The 16,888-nt window shown below is 44.3% G+C and overlaps 1 protein-coding gene across 2 annotated transcripts; it reads right to left on the minus strand.

Moving 5' to 3' along the window:
• Window positions 1-1,683: 1,683 nt before the first annotated feature.
• Window positions 1,684-7,983, minus strand: LOC115578491 (DEP domain-containing mTOR-interacting protein-like). Of its 2 annotated transcripts, XM_030411474.1 has the most exons (5): window positions 7,786-7,983; window positions 4,731-4,865; window positions 4,547-4,617; window positions 3,938-4,042; window positions 1,684-3,491 (listed from the first exon to the last, which is right to left on the minus strand). In XM_030411474.1, the coding sequence occupies exons 1-5, from the start codon at window positions 7,802-7,804 to the stop codon at window positions 3,363-3,365; spliced, it is 459 nt and encodes a 152-aa protein (XP_030267334.1). In that variant the 5' UTR covers window positions 7,805-7,983; the 3' UTR covers window positions 1,684-3,362. The 2 variants fall into 2 exon arrangements, with proteins under 2 accessions (XP_030267334.1, XP_030267333.1); XM_030411473.1 differs by lacking the exon at window positions 1,684-3,491 and having other exon boundaries at window positions 3,986-4,617; window positions 4,718-4,865.
• Between the last annotated feature and the right edge of the window lie 8,905 nt (window positions 7,984-16,888).

A 16,888-nucleotide genomic window follows, 5' to 3' on the forward strand; every position in this document is an offset into this window, starting at 1 on the left:
GAAGCTGGAACCAGCAAAGGTTCAACATTTGTGCTTAAAAATGACTAAAAGTTTGTTTAGATTTCATAAGACAGCATGAATCCAGTGTGCTTACAGCCTGTACGCATGTTATGTGGATCAGTTAAGAGTGTGTGAACCTGCACGGCCTTCATGTCAAACACAAGAATCCTTTGAAGGGTCATTTTAAATGGTGATATTTTGATGAGATCCCATTTTCACATGAATAAAGAACAAAAGCAAACACTTCTTGGTCATTCTCTTTATTATTAGCTTGACATTGTTTCATGATGCTGCTGGGAGACCTGCACAGCACTGAGTGTTTCCACCGTCGGTCGGCTTCTCTGTTTGTGCTGAATGTGTCTCTACAGGCTCCGAGTCAAAAGCCACTCACCTGGAATTCTATAAAATCCACAGGAACGCTCAGGAATGTCGTCCCGTCCTACTTCTTCTTCTCTGGGACACGAGGAGAGGTTGTGGTTGTGACAGAAGAAGAAGTGCGAGCTGGTTGGTATGTTTGACACTGTGGAGGTAAAAATCAGCATCTTTAAAGTGGGAACTGACAACCTCAAGCTCTCCAGCTGCCGTTATCGTTCGACGCAAAGACAACCGGATCGCTTTCTGTTTGCCTCAGAGCTGCGACGACCAACAACACGGGAGAAAAATGTGGGTTTATTAACTCGTTTAGTCTCAAATGGAGCCATCCTGCCTTCATTTTCCATTTCGTGCCTGGTGGCAGAGCAGAACGACACAGTGAGCGTGAAGTTTATGAACCAATCTCAAAGCAGATGATGTCTTTATTCTATCGCCTTCAGTGGTTTCTTCACAGTCTTGCTGGATAATCATTCTGCCCTCCTCCTGATTGGTTCTCCAGCTTCTCCTGCTGCAGGTCGTGTTCTTCAACCCCTCGAACGACCTCTTGACTCGTTGAACTCTGACCGTTTTTTACGTACCTGGTAATAACCATCAATCAGGGAGAGAGTGAGAGTGTTGACATGAGAGAATGTCGGTAATGACAGTGATTTGTTTCGGTCTGTCTCTTTTAGGAAGTATCTCACACACTGAGGGCTGCAGGAGCCAAGTTCAGCTGTGCGGCGCTGACCCAAAGATTTCACAACATGAAATTATGTTCTGCAAAGAAACAAAATAAATCAACTCGTATGTGTGAGTCCCGATCTCACAAAACAAACATCCACTGTAACCTCTGGCATCCACATCACCACAATGAATGTGAGCTACGGACGTTTCTGCAAAAACAACTAAATCGTTGCAACTTTACGTTTGTTTAAGTTTGATTTTTGTGACATTTTTGTGTTTTTGCTTTTGCAGAAACTGCAGGAAATGTCTGTCTGTTAATGATGACACAAAACAGAAGAACCATTGCAAAGAAATGGACGGTTCATATTCATCTTCCTTTAATTCCGTTCAGACCTGATAGTAAACTGAGTATGTGTGTGAACATGCAGAGACATGACAGTCTGTTAACACACACATGTGCTGCCACCAGCTGGCAACATCACAAACTGCCTCCTCATCAAATGTGTTGTTGAACAAAACCTGGATGAACTTTACCTACAATATATCTGAACCCTCCAGCTTCATTATCTGTTCTACAACCTGAGTGATAACTTGGAGGATTTCTTGAATCGACAGCCGACCATTCAATCAATCAATCAATCAATCAAATCAAAGTCTTTGATTATTTTATTTGTTTTTCACAAGAAGTCTGCAGCATGAAGAGATTTCACAAACAAATTCAAACATTTACAGGTGAAGAAATGACAGTATCAACATAAAGCAAGCAGTAAAAAGCTCATTGCATCATATTCTCTGTATCGCACAGGGGAAATCTAACCGTAGTGAGGATGTTTAATCTGTTAATGAAACACACAGTACCGACCATAAACTGCCTCCATGGAAACTATAATCAGAGCTGCAGGAAGATTCACTGAGCAGGGAGGAAAACGCTGCGTCTGACAGACACTTCATGGTTTTTAATCTGGACTCGGCTGCACACATGAGCACAGAAAACTCCAACAAACACACGCAAACATGTAGTGATAACAGGTTCAGTACAAAGGTATAAAAAAAATAATAAAGCAACAAGAGAAAAAAGTTAAGAGCGGCTTCAAAACAAAGTACTTGAGCTGAAGTTGTTGATCTCCCTCCACCGTCTTCACACTCCTCACTTCCTTTTCTGGGAATCAGACGTCGCAGGGAGTGGATGGAAAAGTAAACACAGCCGAGGGAGGGGCACGTGTGTGTGTGTGTGTGTGTGTGTGTGTGTGTGTGTGATACATGCAGGTAATGTGTTTGTGTGTGTGTGTGTGTGGGGGAGGCAGTGAGGTGGCACACGGGGGTTAAAAGTCCAAACCATCCCAACGAGGGAAACACCAACTGTCGGAGCGATGTCAACAACAGGATGACTTCCAGGTTCCGTCTCCATGACAACACAACACAGGTGTGTCTCAACTCGAGCTCCGTCTTATAAATATATGTACATGTGCATGTCGGAAACATTTGGATCTTTATTCAGAAGAATTCACTAAATTTAAAACCAGGTTTGTTTGGAATAAATAAAAGACAGTAACATCAGTGATACGTCCACAGGTGGACTGACAGGTGATATCAGGTGAGATGAGCAAGAAGAAACCAACATGGCTGACACAACACCTCGTTTGTTTTGTCCTGAGCATCTAATTTTCATCAGAGAGAGTGAAGGTGGAGTGCCGTGTTGACATTTTTTGAATAATTGGCGGGGACTGTCTTTTTTTTGGATGGCATCCTCTCTCACCCCGCCTCAAATCAGCATGTAAAAACGCTTCACAACTGAACCTTTGGATCAATTATATATTCTATGATCCACCAATAATCATATCTCTCATTTCCACGGCTGCAGCTTGGGAAAGATGCTGATGCTGATGTTTTAAGAGGCACACAAGTGAAAAGCATATTCGTGCAGCTTGGTCTGGATATTTCAAACGAGCATGGAAACAAAAAATCCCGGGACACCACTCTCAAACTACAACTATGAGTTTGAGACCCAAGCAGCCACTTTGTCTGGAACAACAATATTGTGTGACGACAGTAGAGACAGATCCATCATGTCTGACTCTGTTGTATTCAAGCCCAAACCCTCTTTAGGCCACTCAGAGTCTTTAAGTTTTATCTTCAGCCAATCTGAAATCAAACGCTCTCCATCCGCTGGACGATAATTTAAAAAGCGAACGTTTCTGACGAGGTTCTCTCCTCTTCCTTTACTGTGTTCTTACAGTCGTTTGAAGAGAACCTCACACAGGACACACGTGTTAGTAACTGTTTCATAAAATCTCTACTGTCCTTCCATCAGTGGTTGTTTTCACCGCTCAGTGCTCCGTCTCCTCCATCACCTCCATCACCACCGTTCTGGGTCCCGTCAGGATCAGGTGGCTGACGGTCCGGTAGTCCAGATTCAGAACATTGAGCCCGTTGACCGAAACCACGAACTGACAAACCTGTAAAGTAAATAAGAGAAGGGACGCAATGAGAGATTCAGACATCTGATGGTGGTACAGAACGAACGGGATCAGGTCAAAGGGTTGAAAGGAAACTTCCAGAGCAGAAAGATACGATGGTTTCATGAGGTTTTATAAAGATATTATTCAGAAAACTCTGTTTAATGAGTAAACACAGTGTCTGGGTGTTTCAGTAGTGCTTCACTAGATCTATTTTAGTTCAGTTCAGTCAAAAACACAGTCTTCAGTGCATATATGGTGACAAAATGGCCAAAAAAACAGCCAATGAGTGATCGTGTAGACAAGTGACCCGCTCTCTCTTCTTCCTCCTCTCTCCTCAGCCACTAACACACCAGCCTCCAAATGATCGGTGCATCATGTAGCTAATGAGATTTCAAAATCAAAACCACGTCAAACTCATTGACTACATTTCCCATGATGCCTACCTTCATCCCAGCCGCAGCAGCCGGGCCGCAGGGCTCCACGGCCTGGATGTGACACGGCCTGTTCCCCCTCACCACGAACCCCCAACCGACTGCATCGCCCACAATCTGTCGACACACAGAGACGTCGGTCGGTCAGACGCTCCTCTAAATATCTAAAACACCGTCAGTACATTTACTCCACTGAGTCCAGAGAGGAATCAGTTAATATTTAGCCCAGTAGTTGTGAAATAAACGCAAATAAAAGATAGAACGTGATTGTGACTGAAAGAAAACTTACTCACATACTTGAGAAACACATAAAGATATAAAACATTTTACTGCACAATGACTACTTTTATCTTTCATATCTTAAATACCTGTTTGCTGATGACACACTCTGACTTAAAGGAGTATTTTCAGTGTGGTTAAGGTATTTTCGCTCCACTAAAGCACCTGAATGCGTCTTCCACCGCCGCTGCTTCTGAATAAAAGATGTTGCGGTGACTTGTTGGATAACGTTAAACTTTAATGTGCCTCGTGGAGACGATTCGCCTCCTTTTTGTTCTTGAGAAGTGATTAAACTCCTCTTGACTGTGTTATCAGTCAGAGGAGGTTCAGCTGTCGACGTACTGTAAACGTCTTCTTGATGTAGGGTCCTCCTGGTCGCTGCAGCTCCTCGGTGCTCACCGGTCTCTTCAAGACTAAATATCAAAACAAAAGTGCGATAAGGAGTTAAACTGAGAATGAACCTGACAGAGAAGATATTTGTATGTATTTAAATGTCTCTCTGACTGTACAGACATTTGTGTTTCACCTGATTTTGGGTTGGACAGCATGGGCGAGGAGGAGGAGTCGTCTCTCCTGCTGTATCTGCTGCCGTCGCTGCAGCTCCTCAGCCGGCCTCCTCCCCGACCTCCTGCCGCCGACTTCACCTCCTTCGAATGAGCCACTGACGGACAGAGAGGACAGCGTTTGTGTTTGCTGATGTGATTATCAGGTGAAGAGCTCCATGACAGTAATCAGCATCAGAACTGACCCAGATTCGTGTCCAACTTCCTCAATTCAACCTCCAACAAGTCTGTTCAAACAAGCCTTGATAACAGCGACGCTTCCTTAAACAGCAGGGATAAGGACGACACAGAGGTCACGGTGTCAACTGATATATATCGTCTTCCTGAATGTCTGTCAGAGCAAGTCCTGGAGAACCAGCCTGACCACAACCACAACCAGAACTTTCCTAATCCCAACTCCAACTATAACCTAACCCTGACCTTACCCACTGACCCCAGAGTAACTGATCTTGAGTCTGAACAGTGCTCCTGAGACAAGACTGTCAGAAACATACACACTGACAAGAATCTCTGCCAGCAGACCTGATTTCATATCTCCAGTGTAAACACAGAAAAGACTGATAAGATGATTAAACGTGTTTTCAGCGTAAGTAAATGTAAACATCTTCAGCTGCTTCTGAGAAACCGGCAGCAGCTCGTATCATCGCTCAGAGGGAAGCAACAATCCCAAGAAACATCCCGTCGATTCTAATAAAGTCTGGATGCAACAGAACGTGATGATAACAAGTGAAACCAGAACAAATAACAAAAACCTCCCTGATTTTTCTGTATATATGTTCATTCTGATTAAACATGTTTGGAACAAGTTGGGACAGCAGCAACAAAAGACTGTGAAAGTTGTGAAATGATCCAGAAACACCTGTTTGGGTCGGTCCACAGGTTCATCGGTGAACAGGTGGAGTGACTGAAAGGCTCAGTTACAGCTGAGGATGGAGCGGGACAACACTTTGCAAACACATGATCAGATAAAGGTTGTTACTACAAGAGCTCGGGAATATCTGTCTCCTTCAAACTTTTTATGTTTTACTCAAATCTGCCAAACTGCTCACTGTTGTCCAATTGAAAAGAAAATGGACCTCAGTGAGTCCAATTCCAAACCAGTTGCCAGGATAAAATATAAGAAGTTACATTTCTGCAAACCGCAGATATGTCCGAACACAACGTATCACGTTCACATCATATGTTTATCAGCTGACTGTCACATCAGGACGTGGAGAAGATGGAGCTGGAGTTGTTTCAGCCAACATGGATGCCAAACGGCCGGCTGCAGGTTGAGTCACAGCAGTGGATATTTTTAAGGACGCCTGGAGACAATTTGTTTTAGTCACGCAAAACCGGCTGTTTTTTACAGGAAGTCCGACCGTCCCCGACCGTGATTGTAGCGACCAAAACAGGAATTTAATCCAAACCAGGAAGTGTTTTTGAGCCTAAACCTAACCAGGACATAAACACACTCTGTGGCAGGGAAGAATAGAAAATGTAACGTAAACAAATGTAGTTTTGCAGAATTAGTTGCAGAATAAACAAACGTTCAGTTCACTTATTAGTCGTTTTGTAAAATGGTACTAATGTAACAACTGCTCAGGTGATCAGGTCACTTTGTTGGCATCTCCTCACCTGCTCTGTCTCTTGTGTTGACAGTAGATCTACATGTGTCTCCTCTAGATTCACTGATCTGTATTTATTTGATTCAGTGGATGTTTGTGTGTGTGTGTGTGTGTGTGTGTGTGTGCAGTTGTGTATCTCCTCTACACACACATAATTATATGGCTCATATTATAACAGAATGACACAGTGACTCAGAGACCTCACACACACCCAGGTAATAAAATGGTAATAAAATGATAACGTTCATTTTGGGGGATGAAACATGTCACGGCCTTTGTCTCATCGTAAAAATAAAAACACTTCCTATTCGGGATAATAATTAATCCACTGTTTCCTCTCGTAGTCGTGATGACTGGACCTGCTCAAACACGACCAAAATAACTTCTTACAAAATGTTTCTACGCTGATTATTATTTCTACATCTAATGAAAAAGGACATTTTTATAGACGACACTTGTTTGTAAAAAAGTTTAATTTCCTGAAAATAAGAACAGGAACTCATTTTGCACTTTAGTTTGTCTGACTTTCACGTCAAGCATTAATATTTCAATTTGAAAAGTTTAGACTTTCAGCAAAAACATTTGGCTGTTCTTCGAGTCCCTTTGTGTTCTCTGAATGTTTCACCAGGCAAAGAACGCTTGTATTGTTGCCAATGTACAGCAAGTTTCTGCTCACCTGGAACACGTTTGAACTTTACATTTTGTTATGTTGGATGTCTCGTTGAAAATATAATATAAAGTTGTTTAAAGTTTACAGATATTGAAATGCCGTCTCCATCAGAGGTCGCGTCCACCACCTCCGTCCCCTCACCTCCCTGTGTGAGTAAGCTCATATCCATGTATGAAACTTATTCCAGACATTTTTACATTTGACATATTTTAGGGCATTTATCAGACGCTTTTTTCCAAAGCGACTTACAGTAATTCATACATTCATACACTGATGTTGGTGGCTGCCATGCATCAGGAGCAGTTTGTAGGTTCAGTATATTGACCAAGGACGCTTCCACATGCAGACCAGGGGAATCGAACCAGAGACCTTCCAATAACAAGACGCTGGCTCTACCCCTGAGCCACAGCTGGCCAGATGTCATGCCTTTTTATGTTTCTTTGGTTGTTTCTCTGTTTTAAATCAAGTCTCAGCTGCTTCAGTTGTTTAGCAGAATGCTGCAACTCTGTTTTACTGTGAAGCTCTAGAACTGTTCTGTGGACTACGACACTTCACCTGACTTTATATGATCATGGAGATAAAGACTGAATCTTCATTTTTAGGTGAGTGATTTTTAGGTAATCACATGTAACTATTTGAATATCTGCAGAGTGCACACAGACTCTGACCCCTGAGTTATTTCTGGTGACACTGATAATCATTTTTCTAGCGTTCAGGATGTATGACGGAAGCAGCTCTTACCTCCTGTTCGAGGTCCCATCTCTCCTCAGTTGCTTATCCAGTCACTAAAGAAGAAAAGCTGCTGAGGTTGAACTCTTTAACTGCTCATACAAACAGACAAAGAGACAGACTCTGTCCCTCTGACAGCTACTGTACCAGAGTAGTCTTCATCAGCTGGTCAGTTAAGTCTGTCTCTGTGTGTTGACAGATCTGAAAGCGAGCGTAGTTGTCCGCTGAAAAAAAAAAAAGGTGAGTGTGTGAGCTAAATATTAAACCCCTGAACAAACAGAGTGACCCTCAGCAGGAGGGAGGAGGAGACATGTCAAACAGATTCTTTCTTCTCTTAAATAGCTGAGTAACACGAACAGTACGCCACAATATGTACACCACTCTTTAAAACAAAGAATTAAAAAGGGTTTCAAAGCTCGACTCATGTGAACTGAGCTTTATTTAACTGACAGTCAGCTTTTGCTTTCATGGTCAAACCAAAAGATGTTGCATGTGAGAGGGATGGACTGTTAGGTTTATAAAGTAACGTTGAAAAACTGTTTTCAATGAAATGCCTGCAGAAAAAATGGTGCATGATAAAAACTAAAAGTTCAAGCAGTCTTCCACGTGATTGGTTGGTTGGTTCGACTTGCAAAATCATTTCCTCAACCTTCAACTATGAAGCAAGACAATGAGTCGAATGTTTGAGGATGTTTCTATTTTTACATCTAAACCAGAACTGACTGTTCAGACGAGGCTGAATCGTATCAATAATATCTGTGTTTGACATTCTGCTCCATCAGTCTCTGTGAGCTACAGTCAGTGATTGCTGCGGATAAGACAGAGGGATTTCTCCATAAAAATCTTGCATTGAGCAACCGAACGTTTGAATACACAGGGGGACGTGTGAAGTCTGAAGGAGAGCTGCTGGTTCTGAATGTACCTGAGCTGCAGCCTGGTTGCCATGCAGACTGTAGGAGGCTGCAGCTGGAGAGGAAAAGGAAACACAAAGATCATTTCCGCTCCGATGGAAGAAGAGAAATCAGGATAAAGAGCAGTGGAGATTTCCACCAGTCGATACGCTGCAGATGTATGAGTACGTCTGTTTTAAAAGCCTCATGTTCGATCAGAAAGTTTCAGATGTTATGAAAAGGTGTTCAAATAAGAAGAGGGGACTTCGGGCCTATTAAATATATAATAAACAGTGTTTTGATGCACGTCTGAACCATCAGCTGAGTCATCTGGATGACGTGGCTGACGACAACAACAACAACAACAGCAGCACACTCATGGATCCACATTCTGTTCTGTCTGCAGGAGGAACATTCCTGACCCGTTACATCAGAGCTGATTAGGGATCAATCAGTGCTGCCGTTTCAGTTCCTGATCATGAGTCAGGCTGCCAACATGGCCTCTTCAAACCGAAGATAACAGCACAGAGATACAAAGATGGACGACGACACCAAGAACCAGGAACCAGACAAAGAACCACAACAGTTCTTAGTTCTAACTAACACCAACAAACAGCTACACATTGTTCCTCACTGAGTGTCTGGGTTCATATATCAGGAGTCTTTAACATGAGAGAGCCTGGGTCCTGATCAATTCAACCAACAGACCCCAACTCAAACAAACTGCAGTCTTCACCTTTGACACAGTCGTATATTTGTTGGCTTGCCTCTGAGAGGAGAAGCACTTATAAACTGTATGACTTTATAACAGGTGCTGAGATTATTGTCATCCATAAACTGAATATGTCACTGTCAGGAGGTGACATCTTTTTCACATGATTCACATTTAAGACTCAGATTTGGTGTTTTCTCCTTATTGTAAATTATCCTCCTGTCCAATTATCCTGCTCCGAGTCGCTGCTCTGAAATAGATCACACTATAGAGAAAAGTAAAGGTGGGGCACCTGCACACAGTTCAAACCCTGGTTACAGTTTGATTATGTGACTCAGACTAAGTTTAACTACGACACCTCTGGAATAAAAACACCCAGGAAACTATTTACTATCCAACCAATTCAAAACACGGCTGGAGTTTTGGCATTGTGTCAATTGTGCCCCATTTTTTAGAGCCAGAAGTGACCATATTTGGACGAGAAGGGGCAGACCGGGAGGACGTCCTGATCAGATCTGACTGACAACCAGACGACACAACCACGATATCCAACACATTCATTCCTCTAGCGTGTGTTTTTGAAGACGACTTGAAACTCGAGACTGAGACCATAAACACATTATGAAACTGTTCACTGAGGTAATAAATCAGGTGGGAAGCAGGGTCACTAATTAATCACCAGATTAATTGTTTTATTACCTGCTCATATAAAGTTTATTGAGCTGAACTGAGCTAAAGCTGTTAAACTTTCCAGTAGAGCTGCTACTTCAACCAGATATCTGATCCGCGGCTCACAGCTGAAGTCTGAGTGATTCTGAGGATTTGCTCGAACACTTTTAATGACTGATGATGTCACATTTTTCTCGGCTTGATGGCGTCTCATTGATTTCTTGAATCAATGAGCTCACAGGCAGCAGGACAGCGAGCAGCACAGTCGATAAACACAGTGTTAATCCTGAACCCTCAACATGATGTCTGTGTTTCATCATCGATTGGGTGTGTTTGTTTAATACACCTGGACGTCTCCAGTGGTGCATTATTCACATATGAAGTTATAAGTTCTAGTTGTTTTAAGACATGTATGAACTCTGAAAGCTTTCTGGTTCTTCTGTAAATTTTTATCATGTCCATGAATCTTCATCTCCAGCTCCAACTTCCCATTTACTGTAACAGAGAAGATGCTGCCCTCTGCTGGAGTAAAGCTGCTGTCACATTCAGTGTTGAGAGCGTTTCTTTCCTCACAAACTTTGTCTTCTTGTCCCTCTGTCAGTTTGTCTTCCAGAGCTTTAACACAAATGTAACTGTGATGCAGGAATTAAAAAAGCAATCGTAAACTTGTGTGATACTAGAATATGTGAACTCCCTGGAAGTTATAGTTGTTTAAAGACATGTATGAACTCTGAAAGCTTTCTGGTTCCTCTGTGAATTTTTATCATGTTCCTGAATCTTCATCTCCAGCTCTCACATGCTGTTTACTATAACAGAGACTGTTCTGCCCTCTGCTGGAGTAAAGCTGCTGTCACATTCAGTGTTGAGAGTTTGTCTTTCCTCACAGACTTTGTCTTCTTGTTCCTTGGTCAGTTTGTCTTCCAGAGCTTTAATACAAGTGTAACTGTGGTGCAGGAATTTAAAAAAGCAATCGTAAACTTGTGTGCTACTAGAATATGTGAACTCCCTGGATGGAGAAATATCAGTGGTCACTGCAGAGCCAAACAACAAACCCTAGAGGAGGAAGTCTGGAAGATAGAAAGACTGAAACAATATCATAACATCAATGATCATATATCAACACGCAGTCTATTGTAAAGTTTAGTACCGGTGATTACCAATAGGGGGCGCCGGTGTTCAGGTGGTCAAATGGCCTTTTTGCGCCCCAGATAAAAATTTATCAACTGTACCTTCAGTGTTTGTGACTGTGAGGTCAGCCCACCTACTGTAGACCGATGCAGCGAGATAAGATTCACCACGATGGATTTATGTAAGACATTAAAGTTCTGCTGGGCTTAATAGATAAAAGTTGAGCGTCACAAGAGAAACTGGAAAATATGAAGGTCAAGAGAAACTTCATCAGTTTTTCTCGAACCAGAGACTTCTCTATGCAGGCAGACAGTGTTTGCAGCAACAGATTTTACATCCTGCGTCACCCGCCCACTCCCTTCATCAAGGACAAGAGACAAGAGGAAACAAAACAGTGATAAGACATAAAACAACACAACAGAAACCTTGAAGGAGATTCTCCTCAGTCCCTCTGTGAAAAGACAGCAGAGATGAGAGAGAGATCCTCCACCCAACATGATAACTGTGAGGACTTTTCCTCTCCTTTTTCCAGAATAACCACAATGTGCAAGACATTTTGCATTCTGGTTATGATTATATGAGATGACTGTTATGCCAGAAGGAGGAGACCACTGTTCAAGACTGTGTTTCAACACGTTTATTGGACGTTTATTTCTGTTGCAACTTTGTTTAGGTCGAATTTTCTATCTCTCTCTTGTCACAGTGCTGTGTTTATGCTCCGGCTATTATCAGGAAGACATCATGGTTTGGATTAAAATACCTGTCGGTCGCTGCTCTAACAGATCGAGATGATCCAACTTCCCGTGAAAATATAGCCAGTTTTGATCACCACAAAAACATCTGAGATTGTCTCCTAAAGTGTTGAGACTAGTTGCATTGTTGATTCCCAAACCAGGTCGGTTTCAGGGTTAGAAATGAGAGTACTTGTTTTGGGGTATTTTATTGAAGTGATGAGACAAAATCAAGACAAATGATCTGAAATTAAAAACCAGATTTTGTAGAAAAGCTCATCATGTACATAAATGTTTCACTGTGTGGGAGATTAATGTTAATTGAGACATGTGTACACTGGAACACTCTGTCCGTGTGTGTGTGTGTGTGAGAGAGAGTGTGTGTCAGTGTGTGTGTGTGTGTGAGTGTGTGTCAAGTGTGGGTGTGTGTTTGAGACAAATATTAACTTTGTCCAAAGTACATTACGACTCCTGAATTACGATGCACAAATGTCAGCAGAGTTAATGTACTTGAGTGTTATCCTACTCTGAACTTCAAACTCTCTGCAGGAGGATGTGTGTGTGTGTGTGTGTGTATGTGTGTGTGTGTGTGTGTGTGTGTCTAATACCATCTGGAGCAACAATCAGCGTCGTTAAAGGCACATTTCACTGCAGAATTATACATTTATCAGGTTGTGTGTGGGAGATTATGACGGAAACAGTTTGCTGGTGAAGGCAGACTGAATAATGGACATAAGCTCATCAGAAGTGTGAAGATCAGAGACCCAACATTTCTGATCTGATTTCTGATTTCTGATCTGATCTGATGATTCAACTTTGGTTTGAATCGAAGTGGGTTTCAAGAGAACTGCCTTAAAATTGCTGTAACTGAAAAGAAAAGGAGGAACCAGATGGTTTTATTTCATAAGACTGCCTGGAATATACAAATACACTACATACTCTGGAAAAGGGAAGGAACTTTGTAAAAATATTTGATGATGACTGATTGAGTATTGAGTAAAAAAGTCTCCCTCTGAAGGACATTTGTGGTCAGAGCTAACTGAAGCTCACGTCAAAATAATAGACTTCAAGGACTATTAAAGTTAAAGGTAGAATCAGTAGGATTTGTCCCAGCTGTTCCTGAACGTACTACAAAGACAGTTGATTGTTGAGTCTCATTCCCAGGACGTCAAATAGACACATGTTGGGTTGGTAAAGCATCCCGAGCAGCAACAAAGAGAGAAAATCAGAAACTCTCTGCAGATACGAGACACTAACACGCCTTTTCTCCACATTCCAGTCTCCCTCTCTGTCTGTTTACGGCTTCTTACGTCTTTTACGTCTTTGTCTCGTCTCGCTGCGTCTGCCATGTGTCAGGCTTGGGCAGAAACTGAGGACTCAGATGCAGGAAGGCAGTAGTACAGACAGGCTTTATTTTTGATACAGTTTCTCTGTAGACAGAGTGATAACAGAACAGGCTGTGAAACACTATAGGTCCAACGGACCACACTAAAAAAAAACACAACGAGAACAAAAGACGCTCCCGTAGGAGGAAAAGGAGATAACTACACTGATCTTAATGAAACTAGATGTTATGAAAATTACTCAAACTTAAAGTCGCTCCCGAAGGAGGAAGGCACACAGGCTATGAAATTGTCTACTCTAAATGAGGCTGAAAAATTTTAAAGAACAGAAAACACTCCAACAGGAGGAAAAACAAATGCTATGAAACTTGACTAACAACGAAACAAAATTCTGACCAAAAGGTATCCAACTCAAATTCACTCTACAACAGAGGAAAACTATATGCAAAAAACAAAACTTGACAATACTTAACTTTCTCGGAATAACAAGGCTATGATCAAGGCTGTGAAATAGGCTGGACGTACTCGACGAAATGAACGAAATACTCTGGCAACGAAGACAGGGGAAGACAAAGACTATATACACATGAGGGGAGGGAGCACAGGTGGAAACAATCAGGGATCAGGGAAGACGCCAGACCGGTGACACAAGAGGAAGGGCAAGTGACCTGAAACGAGAGGAGAGTTACTTTTCAAAATAAAACATGAAATTCACAAGACAAAAAAAACCAAGACAGGACATCCCTCACCGCGGTGTGACAGTATCCCCCCTCTACGGCCGACACCTGACGGCCAAGGCTGACCAGGGTTATTTTTATGAAAGTCATCGATGAGGGTGGGGTCCACGATGTGGCGGGAAGGGATCCACTGCCTCTCTTCAGGTCCGTACCCCTCCCAGTCCACTAGATACTGTCTGCCCCGGCCCCGGTTGCGTACTGCCAACAGCTGCTTTACCTTGTACACCGGACCCCCTTCAATTACCTCGGGTGGTGGAGGGGCCATGGTGGCCGGAACCATTTGCCTTTCCTTGACAGGTTTGATCTGGCTGACATGGAATGTGGGATGCACACGAAGGGACCGGGGCAGACGAAGGCGGACAGCTGCAGGTCCGATGATCTGGGTGATAGGGAATGGTCCCACGAATCGAGGGGCTAGCTTCTTGGAGGGAACCTTAAGGTGCAGGTCCTTGGCCGAGAGCCACACCTTCTGGCCCACCTGATAAGCTGGGGCAGGACGCCTCTTGCGGTCTGCCGCCTTCTTAACCCGATCCCCCTGTCGGATTAGCACCTGGCGGGCGGCTGCCCAGATGCGGTGGCAGCGTCGAATCATGGCGTGGGCAGAGGGGACCGAAACCTCCCGTTCGTTCTCTGGAAAAACTGGGGGTTGATAACCGTAAGCACATTTGAATGGTGAGAAGCCTGTAGCAGATGTGGGTAATGAATTGTGGGCATACTCAACCGAGACCAGGTTCTTGCTCCATGTCGAGGGATTCTGGGAGAGTAGGCACCGGAGGCTGGTTTCCAATTGTTGGTTGAGGCGCTCGGTCTGGCCGTTGGCCTCCGGGTGGTATCCTGAGGTCAGGCTGGCCTTGGCGCCGATGAGTCTACAGAACTCCCTCCAGAACCGTGATACGAACTGGGGCCCCCGGTCGGAAACAATGTCTTTGGGGAATCCGTGAATCCTGAAAACCTGGTTCATCATGACCTCCGCCATCTCTTTGGCGGAGGTTAGTTTAGGCAAAGCAATAAATCTGACCATTTTAGAGAAACGGTCTACCACTGTGAGGACAGTGGTGTTACCTTGGGATACCGGGAGCCCCGGGACGAAGTCCATGGAGATGTCTGACCACGGTCTGGAGGGGATGGGAAGTGGCTGCAGGAGGCCCATTCGAGGCCGGGAGGATGTCTTGTTGCGGGCGCAGACCGAGCAAGCCTCCACGTACTCCCGAACCTCCGGCTCCATGGACGGCCACCAGAACCGCCGAGAGATGACGAACATCGTTCTCTGAACTCCCGGGTGACATGAAAGCAGTGAGGTATGAGCCCAATGAATCACCTGTGGGCGCAGCTCGGCCGGCACAAACACTCGATTATCTGGGCACCCACGAGGTGATGGAACCCCACCATTAGCCTGCATCACCTCTTCTTCTATCTGCCAGGAGACCGCTCCTACCACACAGGTTAGTGGAAGGATGGTTTCAGGTTCCTTGACAACAGGCTCGGGGTCGAATAACCGGGATAGCGCGTCTGGCTTGACGTTCCGGGACCCCGGCCTGTAGGAAAGAGAGAAAGAGAAGCGGTTAAAAAAGAGCGCCCACCTGGCCTGGCGAGAGTTTAGCCTCTTAGCTTTTCTGATGTACTCCAGATTTCGGTGATCAGTCCAGACTATGAACGGTTGTTCGGCCCCCTCTAGCCAATGCCTCCACTCTTCGAGAGCAAGTTTGACTGCCAGTAGTTCTCGGTTGCCCACATCATAGTTCCTTTCAGCTCTGGACAGCCGCCGCGACAGGAAGGCGCATGGGTTCATCTTGCCATCCTTTTCCGATCGTTGGGAGAGGATGGCTCCAACCCCTTCGTTCGATGCGTCTACTTCGACCACGAACTGCCGCTGAGGGTCCGGCATGGTGAGGATGGGGGCTGACGTGAAGCGGAGCTTGAGATCCTGGAATGCCTTCTCTGCTGCAGGCGACCAGTGGAACTGCACCTGAGTGGAGGTAAGAGCATGAAGAGGAGCAGCTATTGCGCTAAAGCCTCTGATAAACCGCCTGTAAAAGTTAGCAAACCCCAAAAATTGCTGAACCTTCTTGCGGCTATCAGGTGTGGGCCATTCAGCCCCAGCGCTAATTTTAGCCGGGTCCATCTGGACTCTTCCAGGGGCTACGATGAAGCCCAGGAAGGAGATGGTGTCGGCATGAAACACACTTTTCTCGGCCTTCACGTACAAGGGATTTTCTAGGAGTCTTTTAAGAACTTTGGTCACATGGTCTTGGTGAGTGTCCATGTCAGGTGAGTAAATCAAAATAGCGTCTAAATACACATAGACAAAATGATCCAAGAAGTCCCTCAACACATCATTTATCATGGCTTGAAAAACGGCGGGGGCATTGGTGAGACCGAATGGCATGACCAGATACTCGTAATGGCCACTCGGAGTATTGAAACCGGTCTTCCACTCATCGCCCTCTCTTATTCGGACCAAGTGGTAGGCGTTGCGTAGGTCGAGCTTAGTGAACACTTTGGCCTGTTGGATTTGGTCAAAGACAGATGACATGAGAGGGAGTGGATAGCGATTTTTTATTGTAATGTCATTGAGTGGGCTATAGTCTATGCAGGGTCTCAGAGACCCATCTTTCTTATCCACAAAGAAGAAGCCCGCCCAAGCTGGCGATGATGAAGGACGGATGAGACCAGCTTTTAGTGACGTGGTGAGGTACTCTCTCATGTTATCTTTTTCTGGTCCGGAAACAGAGTACAGGCGGCCCTTAGGTATGGGGGATCCAGGAATCAGGTCGATGGCGCAGTCGTATGGGCGGTGTGGGGGGAGAGACAGAGCTTTGGACTTACTAAAAACTTCCCGAAGCTGGTAGTAGCAGGTGGGTACCAGGTTCAGGTCCGGGTATTCAGGTTCTGTAGTAGGGTTGAC

The sequence above is a fragment of the Sparus aurata genome, chromosome 3 (assembly GCF_900880675.1).
Source record: "Sparus aurata chromosome 3, fSpaAur1.1, whole genome shotgun sequence".
Classification (NCBI taxonomy): Eukaryota; Metazoa; Chordata; class Actinopteri; order Spariformes; family Sparidae; genus Sparus; species Sparus aurata.

Bases quoted from the DNA above. Each gene is read 5' to 3' on its own strand.
- LOC115578491 (XM_030411473.1), bottom strand. The intron at 4,618-4,717 runs GTCTGTACAGTC...TTTGATATTTAG, and splicing joins AAATCAGGTGAAACACAAAT to TCTTGAAGAGACCGGTGAGC.